The following is a 23,283-nucleotide window of genomic DNA, read 5'->3' as shown; positions in this document are numbered from 1 at the left end:
ACGCGGGGCTCAAACTCACGGACCGCGAGATCGTGACCTGGCTGAAGTCGGACGCTTAACCGACTGCACCACCCAGGCGCCCCAAGAGTTGTTTTTTTGAAAAAATAAACAAAATTGATAAACTTCTAGTCAGGCTTCTCAAAAAGAAAAGAGACAGGACCCAAATAGATACAATCACGAATGAAAATGGATTTATCACAACCAATCACTCAGAAATACAAGCAATTAGCAGGGAATACTATGAAAAATTATATGCCAGCAAATTGGACAACCTGGAAGAAATGGACAAATTCCTAGACATCCACACACTACCAAAACTCAAATGGGAAGAGATAGGAAATTTGAACAGACCCATAACTAGTGTAGAAATTGAATCAGTTATCAAAAATCTCCCAACAAATGAGAGTCCTGGACCAGATGGCTTCCCTGGGGAATTCTACCAGACATTTAAAGCAGAGTTAATACCGATCCTTCTCAAGCTGTTCCAAAAAATAGAAATGGAAGGAAAACTTCCAGACTCATTCTATGAACCCAGCATTACTTTGATTCCCAAACCAGACAGACACCCAGGCAAAAAAGAGAACTACAGGCCAAATCCCTGATGACTATGAATGCAAAAATTCTCAACAAGATACTAGCAAATTGAATTCAACAGCATAAAAAGAATTATTCACCACGATCAAGTGGGATTCATTCCTGGGCTGCAGGACTTGTTAAATATTCACAAATCAATCAATGTGATACATCACATTAATAAAAGGAAGGCTAAGAACCAAATGATCTTGTCAATAGATGCAGAAAAAGCATTTGACAAAATACAGCATCCTTTCTTAATAAAACCCTTAAGAAAGTCGGGCTAGAAGGAACATACTTAAACATCATAAAAGCCATTTATGAAAAGCCCACAGATAATATCATCTTCAATGGGGAAAAACTGAGAGCTTTCCCCCTGAGATCAGGAACACGACAGGGATGTCCACTCTCACTGCTGTTGTTTAACATAGTGTTGGAAGTTCTAGCATCAGCAATCAGACAACAAAAGGAAATCAAAAGCATCAAAATTGGCAAAGATGAAGTCAAGCTTTCGCTTTTTGCAGATGACATGATATTATATGGAAAATCCAATAGACTCCACCAAAAGTCTGCTAGAACTGATACATGAATTCAGCAAAGTCACAGGATACAAATTTAATGTACAGAAATCAGTTGCATTCTTATACACTAATAATGAAGCAACAGAAAGACAACTAAAGAAACTGATCCCATTCACAATTGCACCAAGAATCATAAAATACCTAGGAATAAACCTAACCAAAGATGTAAAAGATCTGTATGCTGAAAACTATAGAACGCTTATGAAAGAAATTGAAGAAGATACAAAGAAATGGAAAAACATTCCATGCTCATGGATTGGAAGAATAAATAGTGTTAAAATGTCAATACTACCCAAAACAATCTACACATTCAATGCAATCCCAATTAAAATTGCACTAGCATTCGTCTCAAAGCTAGAACAAACAATCCTAAAATTTGTAAGGAACCACAAAAGACCCAGAATAACCAAAGTAATGTTGAAAAAGAAAACCAAAGTGGGAGGCATCACAATCCCACAATTTAGCCTCTACTACAAAGGTGTAATCATCAAGACAGTATGGTATTGGCCCCAAAACAGACACATAGACCAATGAAATAGAATAGACGACCCAGAATTGGACCCACAAATGTATGGCCAACTAATCTTTGACAAAGCTAGAAATAGTATCCAATGGAAAAAAGACAGTCTCTTCAGCAAATGGTGCTGGGAGAACGGGAAAGCAACGTGCAGAAGAATGAAACTAGATCCCTTTGCTACACCATACACAAAAATAAACCCAAAATGGATGAAAGACCTGAATGTGAGACAGGAAACCATCAAAGTTCTAGAGGAGAAAACAGGAAAAAGTTCCTGTTTGACCTACGCCACAGCAATTTCTTGCTCAACACGTCTCCAAAGGCAATGTAATTAAAAGCAAAAGTGAACTATTGGGATCTCATCAAGATAAAAAGCTTCTGCACTGCAAACAACAAAACTAAAAGGCAACTGGTGGAATGGGAAAAGATATTTGTAAATGACATATCAGATAAAGGGTTAGTATCCAAAATCTATAAATAACTTACCAAACAAAACACCCAGAAAAACAAATAATACAGTGAAGAAATGGGCAGAAGACATGAAGCGACAGTTTTCCAAAGAAGACATCCAGATGGCCAACAGACATATGAAAAGATGCTCAATGACACTCATCATCAGGGAAATACAAATCAAAACCACACTGAGATACCACCTCACACCAGTCAGAGTGGCTAAAATTAACAAATCACAAGACTATAGATGCTGGCGAGGATGTGGAGAAATGGGAACCCTCTTGCACTGTTGGTGGGAATGCAAACTAGTGCAGTCACTCTGGAAAACAGTGTGGAGGTTCCTCAAAAAATTAAAAATAGACCTACCCTATGACCCAGCAATAGCACTGGTAGGAATTTACCCAAGGGATACAGGAGTGCTGATGCATAGGGGCACTTGTACCCCAATGTTTATAGCAGCACTTTCAACAATAGCCAAATTGTGGAAAGAGCCTAAATGTCCATTAACTGATGAATGGATAAAGAAGATGTGATTTATATATACAATGGAATACTACTTGACAATGAGAAAGAATGAAATCTGGCCATTTGCAGCAACGTAGATGGAACTGGAGGGTATTATGCTAAGTGAAATAAGTCAGCCAGAGAAAGACAGGTACCATATGTTTTCACTCATGTGGATCTTAAGAAGCTTAACAGAAGACCTTGGGGAGCAGAAGGGAGGAAAAACTCACAGAGATAGAGGGAGGCAAACCATTAGAGACTCTTGAGTACAGAGAATAAACTGAGGGTTGATGGGGGGTGGGGGAAAGGGGAAAGTGGGCGATGGGCATTGAAGAGGGCACTTGTTGGGATGAGCACTGGGTGTTGCATGGAAACTGATTTGACAATAAATTATATTTTAAAAAATAATTATTTTGAATAAATATAGGAACATTGAAAAATGCTTATAAAAGTAAAAACAATATATGTAGAATTTTACAAGCTTAGCCCAAAATGCATGTGGAAAAACAGAATATGAATTACATGTGATTACTGTGATTACAACCATATAAAATAAGCTTTTAAAAAGTTATGAAGGAAATATAATAAAACAATAGTAATTGTGTTTGGTTGTAAAATGATGGGTAAGTCTTTGGCTTTCACACTTGACTTGTATAACATAAACATTTTAAAAATACATTTTTTTCTTTCTATAAATTGCCGTTTTATTATCATTGCCATTTAACCATCTTCTGAAGATGGACACACGAAGGACATAATATCAAAAGAAAGCATTTGATGGAATGGGTTTCAGGAGATAACTGTTAATCAAGATGAGTCAAGAGCAACAAAGCCTGGAAAACAGCATTTTTCTAAACACCATATTTCCTAATTATTAGGGTTTTGGTCCCTGGAGTAGCTAATTCAGATCATCTCTCATATGTTCCTACCTGTAAAACCTATCTTGTTTCCACCTCTGCAGGGATATATCACTCCAATGGATTTTATTTGGCTGAAGCATCTGATTCCAGATGTTCTTCAGAATAACAAGGAGCTTCTCTTTGGGAATATTAGAGAACTTTATGAATTTCACAACAGGTATATAATAATTTATATTATCAGGAAAAATGGAAAGTAGAAGAACAATGGAAATCAGACTGATGGAATTTGGAGATGAACATGCTTAGACATTGCTAGGCTTAAGCAAGTAGTTCAGAGTCTGTGGATTTGGTTGGGATGGGATGGGATGAGAGGGAGGGAAGAAGTGCCACAGATCCCTGAGGGAGAAGGGGAAAGGACCAATGGAGCATGTACCAGGTGTCAGGCATTAAGGTAATATTTTTTGTATGTTCCTTTGCTTATTTATCTATTCATGCATCAGCATTTTATTGTGGACCTGTACTATGTCAGGCACTGTGTTCAGCATTGGGAATACAAAGATGAGCAAGACACACATCCACATACGTACTGTCATAGGGTAGTGCTGGGAGCTAGGGTGTTGGAAAATGCTAACTGGTTAAACAAGTTGTCCTTGTAGCCCAGGGCTGGTTGGGTGTTGAGTTTTAGAGAATTAGAGGAGGAAGGGACTTTAGAAATCATCTTCCCAGCCTTTCATTTCACAGATGATACTGCAGCTCGTTTCCTCTCTTTACTCAATATAGTACCCTAAATCACACATGTAATTGATGGAAAAGGAAAAGACTGCTTGGTGAATTGAACCACAGTTGCTTCTCAAACACGTCTCCTGTCCATTGGTCAGACACAAAAGTGAAATGGAAATCCCGTTTCTGCCTCCTTCTCTGGAAAAGTTATTCAACCTCTATGTAACTCAGGTTTCATATTTATGAAACCATACTTTGCAAGATTTGGTGGATGATTAAATGAGATATTGTTTATGAAGTACTTAGCTTATGCCTGACTTACTTGAAGCTCTCAGTGATATTAACAGTAGCAGCGGCAACAGCAGAAGTTCTTATTAATGTTATTATCATATAGCAGGGAGCATCATTGCATCTTGTCTATCTATAGCTAGTGCTTAGAATGATCAGGACAGCTGTAGGTAGTTTCAAGGAATCCTAGTAATGTCACAGAATGTTTTTTCTCCCAAATCGGTGTGTTGAAAATGAGTCAAGAGCAACAAAGCCTGGAAAACAGCATTTTTCTAAAGACCTCTTAAAACCTTATATGATTTTACTTTTAAAAAGTTTTAACCTGATACATGTAAAAAAATTAAAACATTATTATACTTTTCTTTCCCTAGGACTTTTCTAAAAGAATTGGAAAAGTGCACCGAAAACCCTGCACTTCTGGCACGTTGCTTTCTCAAGAGAGTAAGTCTGTGCTCCCAGTAAGTCGAAACAACCATGTGATTAAAGTTAACCCTTAATTTTCTGTGCACGAGGCAAGGGCAAATGGAAATATCAATGGTCTAAAAAGTTACACATGCCTTTTGAGTGCAAAGCAGGAGTCGGATGAGTCCAGTTTGACTAAGCTCATATGACAGGTGGGAGCAACTTACAAGCTTGGCCTCCTGTAAAGCCTGGTGACACGGAAGACTGCCCCCCCCAACCCCTGCAAAGCAGATGATCCTGCTCTGAATGACTGAGCTGTTTTCAAACAAGAATCACACAGCAGGTTTAAATTCCTCACTAAAGTTGTATTAACACTCTCAAGAGAAGTACTGATGCTAAACTAAAAGTCTCAAAAATGTATTTTCTTCCATTTTATTTATTTGTTTGTTTATTTATTTATACAACATAGAGGACATACTTAGCACCCAGTTTATGATTTCCTGTCCTACAACACCATACTTCTGATTATTTCCCCTTCCCTGCTGCCACACCTCTTCCCTTTTGCCCTCTCTGCACCCTTCCTTTGGGCAGTGAATAGGCTGTTTGGTCCAGTGGTACTCTGTAAGCTGTCACAGAGAAATGTATTGCCCAGTACCACTCCCCACCAAGTACTTTCTTCCCTTGGGAGGACTATGCAGATGATCCTCACGCCCTGAACTCTCAAAGTCTCCCATTTCTTCTCTCTCTCTCAACCAGCCCTTCTTTTCATTCCCTTCCTTCTTTTTCTTTTTGTGAACCTGACACAACAGCTCAAACAGCTTAAAAAATTTTAAACAATCCAAATTATGGCTGATAAGTCTAAGAGCAGTACTTGTGATAAACTGACAGCAAGAAAATAAAAATCCCCAGGTTTCAAGGCCTTTGACATAATGGAGAGGCAGAGCCTTCAGCCTTCAGCATTCCTAATGGCTTAGAAGGACCTTTCTTGGCCCGGTATCAGCTTTCCACCACAGCCTCATCATAGGCTTTTCATCAAGTGCCAGAATTCAAGATACACTAAAAATGATTTTGTATTCAATCTGATTAATTTCCTTTTTGAGTTACTTTTATAGCATTATTAGTGTTTTATACTGTTTTGCAATTTTGTATTCATCAAACCACCAATGTGAAATCTAGTTTCATAGTTTAGAAATATTTTATAATTGTTTATGTCATTATTGCAAAGACTTGTTTAAATTGTTGGATGAGAAAAGGCCAGAACCCTGTGGGGAGAAGTGGATATTATTTTAAAAACTGTCCAAGTATAATGAAATGGTCAGGGAATTGCTGACAAAACCTCTTTTCCTAGAAGAATTCCTCACCTAAAGTTTTGCAAAGCCTTCTATAGTCCTCCATTTTGGGAGAAACCTCAGAAATTATTCCATCCAGACCTGCATTTAAATGCTGCATATAATCCTAATGATTTATGATGTTGGAGACAGAATATAGGTAATAAATTCTTCCCAAGCACAAAGTTATTAGTCTGGGACAAATGGAGTAATTAAAAACCATGACCACCTATTCTTTGAGGCTCCTTGAGGGAATTGGCTACTGCTATGTATTTGTTAGCTAATAAGATGGGCCCCTCAACCATTATGTACCACAACAGTTGACCTTTTCTTAGTAGCATTTGCAGAATTCTGTGGAGATGAGTTTTGAAATATTGCTCTGTCCAAGTGTTTTAATCAGACTCTATAGCTTGCAGAATCCAGGAAGATCCTGCCCCAGAGGCCAAGCTCTATGTAGAATAACATTTGTCAGTAGTGTACTTTGAGTTCCATTTGCTCTGAGATCTGACATGGCACAAAAGAGCGTGCTTTCAGACATGGCTGAAAGGGCACTGAGGTGGGAGTCAGGAATGTAACTTCTTGTCTAAGTTGAGCCACTTGCTATCTGCATGACCTCACATTAAATCACTTCAACCCTTGGAGTCTCACTTTCCTTCTCCATACAATAAGCTTAATCATACCAATATGTAAAGTTGTTGTGGAGATCTAATAAAATAGTGTATGCAGAAGGGTTCTACAAAGTACAAAGTGCTTTGTCAATAGCTACCATTTATTGGGAATTCTGTATGTTATATTGGGCATTTGCTGAGAAGTTTTAATACATCATCTCATTTAATCTCACAGCAATCATAGTTGACTATTGTCATAAACCCATTTAATACATGAGAAAACTGAAGTATGGGAAGGTTAAGTCACTGAACTTGGGCCATTTGGTTTGTAAGTGACAAAGCCAAGAACTTAATCTGGACACTCCACCACCAGAGGCTCTGTCCTAATGCATAAACAATCATGTGTGAATATGAATTTTTGGTAGCAATTTTTTTTAGCCTCCTGATTTATTCTATAAGAAGGTGAGGGTAATCAGACACTTTCTTATGCTGCTGGTTAGTGTATATCCTTTCTTTAAGGAATTTTGGATGGAAGAGCAAATTTAGGTCAACAGTTGTGTTTTGGTGTTTGAAGGCTTATAATGTTCTGCATTGCTCAAAGTGCAGACATAGTACACAGACATAGGAACACAGGTTTCTGCTCAGCATCCATCAGGAGAACCATTTGCCTCTGTTACTGGGAAAGTTTGGGGAAAGGTGGCTGACTGTGGAGGTTGTTTTACTGAGTGGGGGGCTGGACCTCCAAAATCTCCTCCAGCTTTTAAGAATCCTCTAGTAGTTGGGGCACCTGGGTGGCTCAGTCAGTTAAACCTCCAACTTTGGCTCAGGTCATGATCTCGCAGTCTGTGGGTTCAAGCCCATCATTGGGCTCTGTGCTGACAGCTCAGAGCCTGGAGCCTACTTTGGGTTCTGTGTCTCCCTCTCTTTCTGCCCCTCCTCTGCTCATTCTCTGTCTCTCTGTCTCTGTCTCTCTCTCTCTCTCTCTGTCTCTCTCTCTCTCTCTCTCTCTCTCAAAAATAAATAAACCTTAAAAAAATTTTTAAAAAAGAATCCTTTTGTGGTTAGTGTTGAAAGCAGTGAAACCTTGAATTGTTTTAGGTGCTAAAGGCCAATGTTTTGTGCTCTGACAGACCCAATGTGGGTGAGATGCCTTTATCAGTTTGTAATATTTTATAAGCCTGACTTTTGGTATGGCACGAATGTTCCCCATGTGTAGGTTGCTCTGCTCTGGAAGCCATGCCTGGCTTATCAATGGCACTCGGTAGATAGTTCTCAAGTGAATAAATAATGAACATATTGTTAAGCTCGGAGTTATTATTTTAGTTCCTTAACCTGTCTGAACAACATTTCCTCAAGGGTCATCTCCCTTCCATACACACATGCGTGTAGTTTTTCCTGGAGAGAGTAGCAAAGGACAGAGTTGCTGAAGTTCTTGGAGTGAAGTGAAATGACCACTTACAATCCATCAGGAGAGGAGGAGAACTACAGAAACAGAAAGCATTCACTACAGCAGTGTGTTTGGAAGTAAAATAGACCTTGGGGTGCCTGGGTGGTTCAGTCATTTGAACATCTGTCTGACTCTTGGTTTCAGTTCATTCAGGTCATGATCTCACAGTTGGTGAGTTCGAGCCCCACATCAAGCTCTGCAGAGCCTGCTTGGGATTCTTTCTCTCTCTCCCTCTCTCTGTCTGCCCCTTCCCCACTCACTCTCTGTCTCTCTATCAAAATATATAAATAAACTTTAGAAGAAGAAGGAGACAGAGAAGGAGAAGGAGAAGGAGAAGAAGAATAGACCTAGCTAAAGCTGTGAGGGAAGAAATAACCTGTGTCCACATGAGGGACATCAAGAGTTGGCCTGAGAAGCATAGGGACACAGAAGTCCATGAGGATGAAGCCACATGGGCTTCTCCAACCAGAGTGGCACAGGCTTTGTGACAAGTGCAGCTGCTCTGGGCCAGGTCCTACTGATGGAGTGGATGGAGCTGGCAAGCTGACTCCTTTCTATCTGGGCAACCTTTCTATCTGGGCTGTTGATAGGTATGTGCCCATCTCTCATGGCCTTTGAGGCAAAAAGAAATAGGCCACACAGCACTTGGAATCTTTCATCTCTAGCCTTAGGATAGTCGTGTAATTTTTCCCATCTTGGAGTCTGGTGCTACAGGTGGAAGGTGATGTCTGAGGCAGAGCCTGCTCCTCTGAGAATTGTCCAAAGGACTTAGATCTATGTTGCTGTGTCCAAACTGCCATGTTTTCCTCTTGGGGTGTTTGTACCTTTTGGCTGTCTCTTGGGGTTTTTTTTCCCCCCTAGGTTTGGCTCATGATGATCATAATAGGAAGACAGGGAGAGAGAAAGATGGGGCCATCAGCTACTAGCACCTTTTCTGTCAGCTTTGTCCCTCACTGCAGAGCTATTCTGGGGGAACAGTGATGTCCTGGGTAAAGAGCAGAGGAGGAAGGATGGAGATGAAAAACCTATCCCGGTTTATGAATTAACTGATTTACCAGAGTCCTGTAGTTGCTCCCACAGCACCCTGTTCATGTCCGTGCTCAGTACTTATGGCTGTTTAGAGCCCTCTGTTTGCCCTCCCATCACACAGTCACCCCAACATAAGGTTATCACACACCCCCAGTTCCTCACACCATGAAAATACTCAGGCTTGTTGAATATTCGAATGAATAAACAGTATCATCCTATTCTCTTCCTGAAAAATGCCACCTGATTAATTTGTTCCAATGCTTTTCCTCTTCCAGAAAGAAGATCTTCAAATGTATTTTAAATACCATAAGAATCTGCCCCGAGCTAGGGCAATCTGGCAAGAATGTCAAGACTGCGCCTTCTTTGGGGTAATGTTGAGACCACAAAGTCTCCCACAAATTGCTTTCCCTGAGCACTGTTTGCATGCGCCAAGTCTTTAAAGAAATCAGAAGTATGAACAAGGCAGGGGAATTTGGCATTTGAATTTATATTTATTAAAAGTCTCTCCTATTTTGAAATTCTGTGTTGGAAGTTTTGATGCTGCCTTGGGTCTCTATGGGACAGGCCTGTGAGGAGCAGCTGTAGCCTGATGAGCAAACCAGAGCCCTCTTGTAGGATGGGGAATTTATTTATTTATTTATTTATTTATTTATTTATTTATTTATTTATTTATTCATTCATTCATTCATTCATTCATTCATTCATTCATTCATAAATATCACTTACTGTCAGGTTAGCCAACATACAGTGTATATAGTGTGCTCTTGGTTTCAGAAGTAGATTCCCGTGATTCATCGCTTACATACAACACCCAGTGCTCATCCCAAGGGCCCTCCTCAATGCCCATCACCCGTTTCCCCTCTCCGCTGGCCCTCCCATCAACCCTCAGTTTGTTCTCTGTATTTAAGAGTCTCTTATGGTTTGCCTCCTCTCTGAAACTATTTTTTCCCCTTCCCTCCCCCCATGGTCTTCTGTTAGGTTTCTCAAATTAGGATGGGGAATTTTAAATGGGCTCCCTGGAATGATATTCATCAGTCATCACATAAGTCATCAAGTCTTCCAGACTCAAAATGAGCTGAATAGACAACATCACCCCCAACTCAAACACAGGCTGCATCTTTTTCAGGATTTGAAGTGCCCCACTGCGTTCTACCAGACTTGCTTTCTAAAAGAAATAAATGGTCCTGCTTCCCTAGTTGCACATACAATTACTAGCCAAGCCATCCTCTTTCCCCTTTCTCTCATTTTACATACTGTTCCTGAGGGATCCAACAACTCAATAGCTTTACAAAGCTGGTCAACATGGGTGCACCTCTTTTCCACAAGGAGCCCGCTTCATTTCTTGTTTTCAAATGCTGCCGCTTTGTTCTCTCTGGGTGTTGTTTGTTTGGTTTCACATTGTTTCTGTTTGGCTTTTAAAGGTGTGCCAGCGCCAATTGGATCACAATATCCCTCTTTTTAAGTATCTTAGAGGACCAAGCCAGAGGCTTCTAAAATACCAGATGCTGTTAAAGGTAAAGTCAATGAGACAGTGCTTTCCTGTGCTGGGAAAACATGCACGTGCTGTGGTGCTCTTTTCCTTAGACATGTAGAGCTATGACTTTATCTTCCCAATGTGAAGATAGGTCTATCCTCCAGGCTTTTTCTGTCCTCCAAGTCTAAAGCAGCACACCTCAGTGAGGAGTAAGACCAAAGAATCAGAGAGTTGAAAGGGACCTGGAAGCCTGGCTAATCCGACATGCAGCCCAAGGCATGAATCTCTAAGGAGGCTGGTTTGGGGCTGGAGAGATTCTTGGGAGCTAAGGGTGAAAGGAGTCCCTCCACACTGCTGGCAGCTGAGAGGGTAGGGAGGCAGCCAGAGCCTCTATTCTCATGTAAGATATCGGCAGGTAGGATATCGTCAGCTCCATTTTACAGATAAGGCAAGGAGCTTCAGAAAAGAGATGTGATTTTCCTCAAAGTCACAATTTTATGTACATTAGAGCAATGGAAGGGAGAAGGCAAAACCGGAATCTTTTCTCCTTTTGCAACATCCACCTCCACCCCTAGATTAAGAGATCTTTCTCAAGAGCAACATAACAGAATGAATTTTGCTCTGCTGAACAGCTAGGTGGTTCTTTCTCTGACATCAGCACACCTGCAGGAGAGCACTCCCAAACACCCAAAACAGGACAGAAGGAGCTGTCAGGCTGCCTCCCCATGTGTGAGCTGAGGGAAAGGTTCAGCCACTTCTCCATGTTGTGTTTTGAGTTAACCTTTATGAGCAGCTCTTGCTCAGTGGTTACCATCTCTTAAAAAAATACAAGCACCTGCTATTTACTGGGTACCTTCCCATATAAATTTCTTATTTAATCCCCACAATCAGATGCACCAGAAAGTCTCTGGTATATGAAGAAACTGAGGCTCAGGGTGGTTAAGCTCATTGCCTAACATTCTGCCCTCAGAAAAAGGTGCCCTTTTCGGTTTGCATCTGCAGCCCCAGCCGAGGCTGGACCAGCTATGCCGTCACCAGCTGTGGCATTACTGGACCTCTTCGGCCTTAATTTTCTCCTGTGTGAGATACTGGAACCTCCTTCACAGGATTGGTGTGAGGGGCAAGTGGGTAATGCATGAAGAGAGCTCACTCAGTGCTGACCCCTGGGAAGCTTCCGGGAACACATAGCCATTGTTTTATACCCAGAGATGTCACACTGGTGTGGGAATGAGGGTGATGCCCACTGCCTCCCTCCACGAGTGGCATTTGTGAGTGTGTTTCAATAGTGTTCATTCAGGGCTTCACACTCCTGTAACCGTCCCATCTTTACTGTCATCTAAGCTGGGCAAGTCTTACCACTGAGCCCCGTGAGGAAGGAGCCAGACAAGTGGGGGTCCTCACCACCTCCGTCTGGGGGCATCGGGTACTGAGGTGCTCGAGTTTTCCGACAGAAGTGATGCTGAGACAATCATGAAGTTCTGTACCATAGCCGGAGGACCACAGGGCACAGTAATTAGAAACCCAGACTGAGGAGTTAGCCATCGTGGGTGTGTCCAGCTCTGACGCTTCCAGACTGCTTGGACTCAGGCAAATTACTTAACCTCTCTCTGCCTCAGGTTCCTCAACTGTAACATGAAGGTAGTACTAGTACTTTCCTGGTATGTTTCTTGGGAGCATAAGTGAGGTAGTCCAGGTGAAAAGTAATTAGAGAATTTTGTTAGTTAATTTCACTGAGGAAACAAGAGACAGAATCACTGCAAAATATTCCTTGGGGGTCTTCGAGAAACCATGGGAGGTTACTCAAGGCAAACCAGTTTTTCCCATTCACTGCATGCTGGAAAAACAAGTTCAGACCACTGGCCTGCCTGTGAGGGAAGGAAGAACTTTCCAGTGTTCTCCACCCTGAGGGACAGAGCTCATTCTGAAAGGCCTACCATCAACTTCTTTAAGAACATGGATGTCTGACTGATTGTCTCATGGCTTAGAAAGGATCATGGGATCCTGGTCTGAGACAGCTTTTCCCTAGTACAAAAATAAGGGAAAGAAATGATAGATTATACCATTAAAAATAGACACCTGAAAAATTGGGTAAAATATCATATAAGCAAGATAGAAACATGACAGATGGTCAGCATGTCTAGTAATGAGTGCATAGAAGTTAATAATTTAAAAAAAAAGAACCAAAAAGAAATGATACCTATGAAATAATATCTTTCCTGAGATATTATGAAAATTAACAGTCAGAACAGAGTTTTGAGTACATAATGTACATAATGTCTAATGAGTCATGGCAAACTGATTAAAAATATATTGTATATTAGCATATATTAAAAATAGATGCATTTAGGGACAACAGAAATTCACTTTTATTGAGCCCATGATTTATGTCAAATAGGCTATGTATGGAAACTATCAAATTTAATGTAGAGAATTTTTCTAGCCTAGATTTTAAGATATATATGATTCGGAAAATGGTACATTATTTATTTACAGTAAATTTTGCTTATTACAGGAAGAATGTTCTAGAATAGGTGGTTGTGCTGATTTCCTGTGTAATGCAAGTCATGCGATATTCATTTTTCTTCTTTTACAAAAATTAAATAGACTACTATTAGAAAAAAGAATTAATAGGGAGAGGTTGGTAAAAGGGTATAAACTTACAGCTTATGAGATGAATAAGGCTTGAGGATCTAATTAAAACATTGTAACTGTAATTGGTAACAGTGTATTATAATTGCAATTATATATACAGTGTATGTATGTATACAGTGTATATAACAGTGTATATAATTGCAATTTGCTAAAAGTAGAACTTAAATGTTCTTGCCAAAAAAGAAAAAAAGAGATAAATATGTGAGGTAATGGATGTGTTAATTAACAAGATGGAGGCAATCCTTTTACAATATATATGTGTACCAAATATATATACCATATATACTTTAACTTTATACTTTAAATACCTAACAGTTTTATATGTCAATTATACTTCCAAGTTGAAATAAAAAAGAAAATAATAAAAAAATGAACAGAGGACATAGGCAGTTTACAAAAGAATAAATGCTAATGGCAAACATGTTTTTGAAAGTTCTAACTCACCTGCTCTTTGAGAAATTCACATTAAAACAATGAGGTAGGATTTCTCTGTCAATTGAATTGACAACACTTTTTGATTAAATGTTAATACTCCATGTATGGTGGGGCTAATGAAGCAAGCTTTCATATATGACTGGTGGGAACATAGTCCTTCTGTAAAGAACTTGGAAATACGCATCAAAACTTTTAACATTGACGATTTCACTTCTAGGAATTTATCCTTAGGAAAAATGCACAAAGATTATTATTATAGTAAAAATTATTGAACCTAAATGTTTAATAGTAGGGAGATTAATTAATTATGATTTATCTACAGAATGCAACAGTCTGCTACAATTAAAAAACATGTTTACAAAAACATAATGTCATGGAAAAATGTTTTGTGATATGTTAAGTGGGAAAAAATAGGCTCCAGAATAATGTTTCCAGTATGATTCTGGTTTTGGAAAGAACTCTGTGCCATTCTTTCGCTCTTACATGTGACACACAAACTTACATACATCCTCTGTTGATTTGGCATTTGCTGGAGATTGTTGACATGGTAGATTTAGTTGGCATTTTGCTTTTTAATTTCCAATAAGGCTTTTGGGTTAATGCAGGGTCTGCTGGACTTTGAGACTCCTAAGGATTGGGAGATAGACCCAGGAGACCAGGAAGGAGGTTCAGCTAAGGTACTGTATATTAAATATTAGCTTACATAACTAACTGTCAATGGTATCTGTCTCTGGTTGGAAGGATTTATGGCAATTTTGTTTGTCTTGTTTATGATCTTTATTGTTTATATTTTCTAAAATAACATATATCCTATAATTTATAGTCACAGAAAAAACAAAACAATTAAAGGCAATTTCAACCTGAGGTTTGTAACAGGACAAGTAGTAATACATTTTATTTCCTTCACATAGAAATATGTTAACAGGAGGTGTGCCTGGGTGGCTCAGTTGGTCAAGCTTCAACTCTTGATTTCAGCTCGGATCATGATGTCAGGGTCGTGGGTTTGAGCCCCATTTTGGGCTCTGCATTACTGACAGTATGGAGCCTGCTTAGGATTCTGGCTCTCCCTCTCCCTGCCCCTACCCCACTCACATTCCCTCTCTCTCTTAAAATAAATAAACTTAAAAAAATGTTTTAACAGGAACACGAAATTAAGTGAATGTGTAAAATGCATACATAAAAGACTGTAAATAAATATGATAAAATCTCAGCTGTGGTTTTCCTGCATGGTAGGATTATGAGGGGCGCCTGGGTGGCTCAGTCGGTTGGGCGTCCGACTTGGGCTCAGGTCATGATCTCGTGGTTCTCGGGTTCGAGCCCTGCATCGGGCTCCGTACTGACAGCTCAGGGCCTGGAGTCTGCTTTGTGGGTTCTGTCTCCCTCTCTCTCTGCCCCTGCCCAGCTCATACTCTCTCTCTCTCAAAAATAAATAAAACATTAAAAAAGAAGAAGAGATGGGAGCCATACCACATACCACATTTCACAGGAAATTTGTGACTTACCAGTGGGGTTTCTTTTAAATTTCCTATAAAATATTCTGGTTTTAACAAGAAAAACATGAGGAGCAGTCATTTGTATGCCCTCCCTGCTCAGAATATATGGTAGGGACCGCTTCAAATTAAGAGAAGCTCAAGATACAGATAATAATTTTATAGCCTGGAGCAAGGGGAGCTAGGCTGAGTTAGTTTAATAATATTTGTAAGGATATTTCTGAGCCCTACATTATGCAATGTAAAAGTAACTACCTGCTGTGTTTGTGGAAGGAGGGTTAGTGGGAAGGAGAGGGAATAGGAGCAGTTGAGTCACGAAAAGGAAGTTGAGGGCTTTTTTCCTGATGTTTATATATATATATTTTAAAGGTTTATTCATTTTCAGAGACAGAGAGACAGAGCATGGGGGGGTGGAGGGGCAGAGAGAGAGGGAAACACAGAATCTGAAGCAGGCTTCCAGGCTCTGAGCTGTCAGCACAGAGCTCGATGACAAGCCATGGGGTCATGACTATATATATATATATATATATATATATATATATATATATTTTTTTTTTTTTTTTTTTTTTTTTGAAAGAGAAATCGCAGGGGAGGGGCAAATAGAGAGGGAGACAGAGAATTCAAAGCAGGCTCTGGGCTGACAGCAGAGAGCACAAGGTGGGGGGCTCCAACTCACGAACTGCTCAAACTCATACACAGCGAGATCATGACTTTGTCTCAAGTCATTGATTGGTCTTGTCACTCAAATCCCTGATCCAAAGAAACTGATCCCCAGTGCTTAGGCAGAGATTAGGAAAATACACAAACCTTTGCTTACATCTTGCTGTAGAGGACAAAAAGAGGTGGGGCTATATGGGGGAGGGGGGCAGCAAAGAGCTGTCTGTCCTTTGTTGTAGAAATTGATGTGTTAGGGGTGCCTGGATGGCTCCGTTGGTGAAGCGTCTGACTCTTGATTTGGGCCCAGGGCATGATCTCATGGTGGTGGGATTCAGCCTGCATGTCAGTTTCTGTGCAGAGCCTGCTTGGGACTCCCTCTCTCTCTCTCCCTCTGCCCTTCCCATGCTCACTCTCTCTCTCTCTCAAAATAAATAAGTAAACTTTAAAAAAAAAAAAGGAGAAATTGATGTTTTTAAAAAAATTTTTTTAATGTTTTTATTTATTTTTGAGACAGAAAGAGACAGAGCATGAGCAGGGGAGGGGCTGACAGAGAGGGAGACACAGAATCCGAAGCAGCTCCAGGCTCTGAGCTGTCAGCACAGAGCTGGGTGCGGGGCTTGAACTCATGGACTGTGAGATCATGACCTGAGCTGAAGTCGGACGCTTAACCTACTGAGCCACCCAGGCACCCCAGAAATTGATGTGTTTAAAAACAAAAAGGAAGAAACCAAAATCTCGTTGTTGGTATTTACCAGATAACAGATAAATATGCTATGTAGGTAGCAGGGGAATAAAATACTGAAACTGTAAGCAAAAGACTTTCACACAGAAACAGTCATCTCTATTGTGTCCTAAGTGTCACGGTAGTAATAATTGGAACATTGGTCTCTTGAATTAGCAGTTACAATGTTTCCACTTAATGCTGAGACTTTGTGTTTGGGAGGTGCAGACCATGTTGGCTGACCTCTTTCATGTCTTTCATGGTGATAGAATGTGGAAAAGACTGGGGAAGGAGAAGAGGGAGAAAGGGTAGAGCTGGAGGGGGGATTCAATGTGGCAAATCCAACAGTTAAGGCATTTACATGATACTCATTAGTAAGCCTCCACATGGCAGGCAGCTCATTCTCTGCCTCTATGGGAGTTTACAAATATCCTCCTCTGGGATGGTTTTAAGCATAAATTTACCCACAGGAATATGATACTGAGATTGTACTTTTCAATAGGCCCCTGGTGGGATGTAGAACAGGGAGAGCAGCTTATATAAAGGGTCTGGGTTTTTCATGCTCTAAAAAAGGTCAGCATGGTGGCGCCTGGGTGGCTCTGTCTGTTCAGTGTCTGGCTCTTGATTTCGGTTCAGGTCATGATCTCGAGGTTCATGAGATTCTGCCCTGTTTCAGCACAGAGCCTGTATGGGATTCTTTCTCCCTCTCTCCCTGCCTCTCTATTTCTCTCTCTTCCTCAAAATAAATAAATAAACTTTTTAAAATAAAAGGTCAGTATGTTTCTTATATAGCAGGAATATAATATCCATGATTTTGTGAATGTCATTCTTCATTAGTTCAATGTACAGAAGGTGCAGTTGATTATTTTGCTTGTGTGTTTATCATGTATATAAACCAGCAAGTATCTTTAACCACCGTTCTTCGGGAGCAGGGAAAGAGATCCATGTATTTACCTTCTCAGTCTCTGTGCTGGCTGGATTGGTCTCTCCTTATCTCTGTCCTGTTTCCCTTGTTCACTTGGTAGATGGTTTACCTTTTGATTTCCAACAAGGCATTTGGTTTCCACAGAATGGGCCAAAGAGGACCAAGGATTCAGCATTCTTAGCTGAACTACAACAAGCTTTGGCCATGATGGAGGATTTGATCAAGTCCTGTGAGTTGGCCGTGGACCTGGCAGCAGTCACTGGATGTCCGGTATGTGCCATAGCAAGTGTTGGAACATCTCAGCAAAAGGCAGGCACAATATTACAAACATAGGAGATAGCTTATGGCAAAGTTAGAGAGATGACCTATGGTAAAGGAATTGGACTCTGAGGAAAGTAGCCTAAATTGTTCTGCAAATCTGTGCTGTAGGAATCGAGGCAACAGCTTAGCATTTTCAGGAATCTTGTGTTGTATTTCCTGGGGTCTTGAATATTGAGACTGACCCACACTCTGGAAAAGCCAGGAACTCAAGGACCAGAACATATATGGGCGGGGCAAAGTGATGAAGGAGCAATTTATTCTGACTCATGGCACTATTAAAAGATTAAAATTTTTTCCTTCTTGACTCAGATTTTCTTGGTACAAAGTCCTTTGAAAATAGGTCCTAAGTGAAAGTCTAACTCCATTTTCACATCGCAGATCTCAGAAGAGGTCTGACAAGCATATATCGTACATCCCTTAATCCAAATGATTGAAGGAAAATACCAAAAGAAGCAATGCTAAGGAGTTGAACTCTCTCAACCCGGGCATTAGGGTAAACTCCTGAGTAGGTCAATTCCAGGAATTCCAGGCAAGCTATCTTCTGTAACTGTATGGGCTCCTTAGGACTGGCCCATCACTGGTTTTCCTGGAGGTGCTCTAGATCTTGACTTAGGTGGATTAGTTTTCCATCACTGCCATAAAAACTTACCACCACCTTGGTGGCTTAGAGCAGCACAAATTTATTATATTATAGTTCCATGTGTCAGAAGTACAACACAGTCTCACCAGGCTAAAATCAAGGTGTCTACTTTCCTTTTGGGAGGCTGTGGGAGAGAATCTGTTTCCTTGCCTTGTCCAGCTCATTAAGGCCACACACATCCCCTGGCTCACGGTTTCTCTCTCCATTTCAAAGTTCTTCTCAAATCACATCATTCTTGGACCTTCTCTTCGACTTTTGAGGACTCTTGTGATTACATTGGACCCACCCATTAACCCATGGTATCTCCCCATCTCGAAATCAGCTGATGAACAGCCCTAATTCCATTAGCAACCTTAATTCCCATTTATCACGTAACTTGACATATTCTCAGATTCCAGGGATTAGGACGTGGCCCTCTTTGGGAGGCTATTATTCTGTCTACCACACAAGGATCAAGCATTCTGAGAATTACATTTCAGACAGATACTTTTCCTTCTCATTTTTATCCCATTTTAACATACTGTTTATTGAAGTCTAGGCAAATGAAATGACCTTTCTTTTCTTTCCTGATCATAAGTCAAACCTTGCAAATTAATTAGGGGCCAATGTGGTCTTTTTATTTCCCTCCCTCCTGGTATTTCTCTGACCAGCATCTCAGAAGCAGCCCCACTGGGTCCACAGTGATCAGGCAGTGAATGCTGTTACTGTCCCCTGGGACTCAAGAGTGCTCTCTGCTTACTTCTGATGCATGATTCAGAAGGGTATTCATGAAGCACAGCGTATGTGAGGGAGGGGATGATTTTCTTGGTAAAATTTTTTTCCTTCTTCATTTAAGGAAACTCAAGGAAGCAATTTGTTTAATCATTTTGGGACATCTTCCTGTTCTTTTTATCTTTGAACATGTGTCAGCTAATCCTGTTAGTATCCATCTCCCTGAATCAAATGAATGTGTTGGAAATCATACACAGGGCAGGAAACTCCCAGTTTTATTCTAAGTGTGGGTAACATAGGAGGAGGAAGTTATGAGAAAATAATTACCAAAATGTGAGTAAGTAGAATTCTAATTTCACTTAAAGGCAGCTTGCATGCAAATGAGATGAAGCAGCTTATAGAATTTTAGACAGTTTTGCATCAAATGCAAAGAACTTCTTTCTCCCATATGTCCTCGGAATTGTGCCTTTGACATAAACTCTTGGTTTTTTCACTAAGATTTTAACTTGCTTTACATCTAGTACATTAGCTACTTTACCCTGACAGTTTTATCTAATCCTATTGAATTATAGAAGAGCAGGCGGTGAAATTTTCAGTTTCTGATTCAGGAATAGATCCACGGAAAGAAGAGTTAGCTCACCCAAGATTACGTTGTGCATCAGCCTGGACTACTTCTTGGACATCTTCCTTCCCTGTCCAGGGTGCCATTCTCTCAACACTTTGTTCATCTGATTTTGTTTAGCGTTTACTAGCAACTCAGCTACTCCTAACTCAGATCTTAGGACTCTGAGATTCTTTGACTCTGCTTTGTAGAACCTTAGCACAGGGTGTTTACAATCATGTGCTGAGTGTGTGGACAAACCCAGAACTTAACCTGTTAGTTTCACTACTTGGTATCCAATATTAACGTGGTTCTGAAAAGGAAGGACACTGAACTTCAGTGGGTGAATGCATAATTAAAACAACTGAAAATATTCCCTCCTGGTATTTACAATGTTATTCCTGTTGTACACTCAGTTAGTTCTTGGTTTAATTTAATCACAGAAACTAAAAAAAAAAAAAAAAAAATTGTTTTAAGAAAGTTTATTTTGTGGAACACCGAGATGTCATTTATTCCTTCCATTTGCAAAAAAAAAAAAAAAAAAAAAAAAGTGTCCCCTCTATTCAATCCAACGCATAAAATAGAGATTTGTATAGAGTCCTTTTAAATCCTGACTTGCCAGGAACAAGTTCCAAAGTTGAGTAGTAAAGGTTATTTTCTGGAACAAATTATGCCATTCAATAAAGGATATATTTTTATTGCAAGTTTTGTGGGCTAAGGCCAGGTATTTTATTTCAGTTCCTACTTTACTTACCGTAGTGTTGGCTGCAGAGATAAGACTGAGTAAATAATCTTAACAACTCAGTGAAATTGCACTGTGCTTCTTCCCATGCTCAAGACACCTGTGTCAAAGGGAGGTTGGTTGTAAGGAGTTAATGAGGATTAAATCATAATAAAAGCAGCTAGCACTGTGCCTGGCAGCTGGTAGATGCTGAAGAAAGGGCCCTACAGCTGACTTCCTTGGGTACTTGATCAGACCGGAAAGGAAGGAACCCCTTTGCTTCTGGTGATTGTATTAAGGGGCTTTTCTGTCCTATGGCTTCTTCTTTTTGTTTCTGGACTGACTTTGTGCTGATGCATTTATCCAGATGTTTCCTATGTCTTTGTGCAAGAAGTATATATCCTTGTCACATTGCTGTCACTGCCAGGAATGGAAACCTGGGCATCCGAAAGTGGTCTCTTTCTTGAGGCCATGTTCACTACACACTCTCCCAGCCAGATTCTTCATTTCGCTGATATAGTCACATTTGAAATTCTTCTATCAGAGTTCTTACCTACAAAATTCCACACATGAAAAATGGTAATAGTTACTAGTTTATTTTGCCATCATTTCCCACATGGAGGAGGCCATCTGACTTTTCACGTCATTATTTGTTTTGGGATAGCCCCTGTGTTGTATCTCTGAGTTGATATCCATTAGATGCAACACACCAGGGGTGCCTGGGTGGCTCAGTTGGTTAAGCGTCCAACTTCGGCTTGGGTCATGATCTCACTGCTCGTGAGTTCGAGTCCTGCATCGGGCTCTGTGCTGACAGTGCAGAGCCTGGAGCCTGCTTCGGATTCTGTGTGTGTGTCTCTCTCTCTGCCCTGCCCCCACTCATGCTTTGTCTCTCTTTCTATCTCTCTCAAAAATAAACATTAAAAAAACTTAAAAAGATTCAACACACCAAAGTGATGGCCACAGTATTACATCATTACTAGAAAACCTGGTTTGCAGATATATTCATTTCCTAGAGCTGCAATAAAAAAGCTCCACAGTTCTGGAGGCTAAAAGTAAAAAATCAGGGTGATATCAGGCCTTTGCTCCCTCTGAAGACTCTAGGAAAGAGTCCTCCTTCCTTGCTTTCACCCCTGGCTTCTAGTAGTTGCCAGCAATTCTCGGCATTCCTTGGCTTATAGCTGCATCACTCCAGTTTCTGCCTGTCTTCATGGAGTCACCTCTATGTGTGTGCCTGTGTCTGCGTCTCTGTTTTCTCTTCTCATGAGGACACTAGTCATTGCATTAGGGCCCACCCTATTCTAGGAGGATTTCCTTTTAGCTAAGTACAACTGCAAAGACCTTATTTCCAAATAATGTCACATTCTGAGGCCCCAGGTGGACATGAGTTTTTTTGGAGACATTGTTCAATCTAGTACTGGGGCATCACCAAATTAGCTTCCTCACAGTGTGGAGCATTTAGTTTCGTGTCCTCCCAGGTACTCGTGCCAGTAAACGAATAAATATTATATGTCAAGGGGACATATATCTACAGGAGTTATGCATGTGGTTTCCGGCCCTGGAACCAACTTCAATCTAATTGGAAAGAAAGGATACATATAGTTGAAAAGATGACCAAGGGTCATCTTTGATCTTGCTCAGAGGGATCCCCCTGCCCTTGCCCTTGGGAGGTGGGGTTGCCTCCATGCCAGCATACATCCTCGCTGGTGGTAATACGTGTGCACCTGCTCTTCATCAGCTCTGCATAGGGCACACACCCTTGACTGCTGCAAGATGGGCCTTGAGCATTGAGATGTCCAATCCCATCACAAGTGTGGTCCCTAGAAAGTGTATGCAAATACCTGGATGACATGCAGCCCTTCTGTTTCAGCTGGACTCAAAACACCCAGCACTTCCCTCCATTGACCTCCAGTGATGATGGGCTCACTGGAATAGGTGACCATAGAGCCTTGGGAAGAGTCAGAACAAAGAGCCGGGCTCACAGAGGTGGGAATGGGACAATTCCAGGACTCATAGCAGCTCTAGGGCCTTGGCTTGGGAGAAGTGGAGGTTTTCACCTGTGTGCCCTGCCTGTATGTGCCAGATACATCCACACACCTGATGTCTTCTCCTCTCACCACCCACTGACTGGTTCGTTCCCTCTGTCCATGTCTTGTCCTCTTCCTCATAGTTTCTGGTGACTCACTTTATTGCTGTGCTACCTAATTGTATTTTATACCTCTTGCTCTCTTACAACGCATCTCACAGCTACAATTCCTGTGGATTCCTGCCTTAGTTCAGACAGCAGTCAAGTTGGCTGGCCCCTCTCTGAATTTATATCTGTTGGTCAATTGCCTACTAAGGTGCAAACAGCTGTGGCTGCTGGAGGGATGAGGTGGAAAGAGCAGAGGTGATAAAGACAACATCGCCACCTAAAGTTGCCTCTTCAGCAAAGCTATAGACAAGGCAGTATCCTCATGGCCTTGGCAGTCACTTTAACTAACCTCACCCAGCTCTCCACAGGTCATTAGAGAGTACACACCTGGACTTGTTCCCCACTCCCCCATCATTCGGGTTTCTTTTAGAATTGCTTTTACCAGCTGTGCTTCGAAGTGATGCCTGCACATTCACCAAATGTGTTGTCAGAAA

General features: G+C 40.8%; 1 protein-coding gene across 1 annotated transcript in view; it reads left to right on the top strand.

The window, feature by feature from the left end:
* Window positions 1–23,283, top strand: part of MCF2L2 (MCF.2 cell line derived transforming sequence-like 2) — a 260,479-nt gene that overhangs the window by 204,600 nt on the left and 32,596 nt on the right. Inside the window, exons 17-22 of the mRNA XM_030330026.1 lie at window positions 3,590–3,705; window positions 4,868–4,937; window positions 9,586–9,678; window positions 10,732–10,824; window positions 14,477–14,548; window positions 17,809–17,934. Of these exons, the coding sequence (XP_030185886.1) occupies window positions 3,590–3,705; window positions 4,868–4,937; window positions 9,586–9,678; window positions 10,732–10,824; window positions 14,477–14,548; window positions 17,809–17,934 (570 nt within the window). The remainder of the gene's footprint in view (window positions 1–3,589; window positions 3,706–4,867; window positions 4,938–9,585; window positions 9,679–10,731; window positions 10,825–14,476; window positions 14,549–17,808; window positions 17,935–23,283) is intronic.

This window comes from Lynx canadensis, chromosome C2 (assembly GCF_007474595.2).
Source record: "Lynx canadensis isolate LIC74 chromosome C2, mLynCan4.pri.v2, whole genome shotgun sequence".
NCBI classification, from domain to species: domain Eukaryota; kingdom Metazoa; phylum Chordata; class Mammalia; order Carnivora; family Felidae; genus Lynx; species Lynx canadensis.
This window is presented reverse-complemented; position numbering and strand designations above follow the sequence as displayed.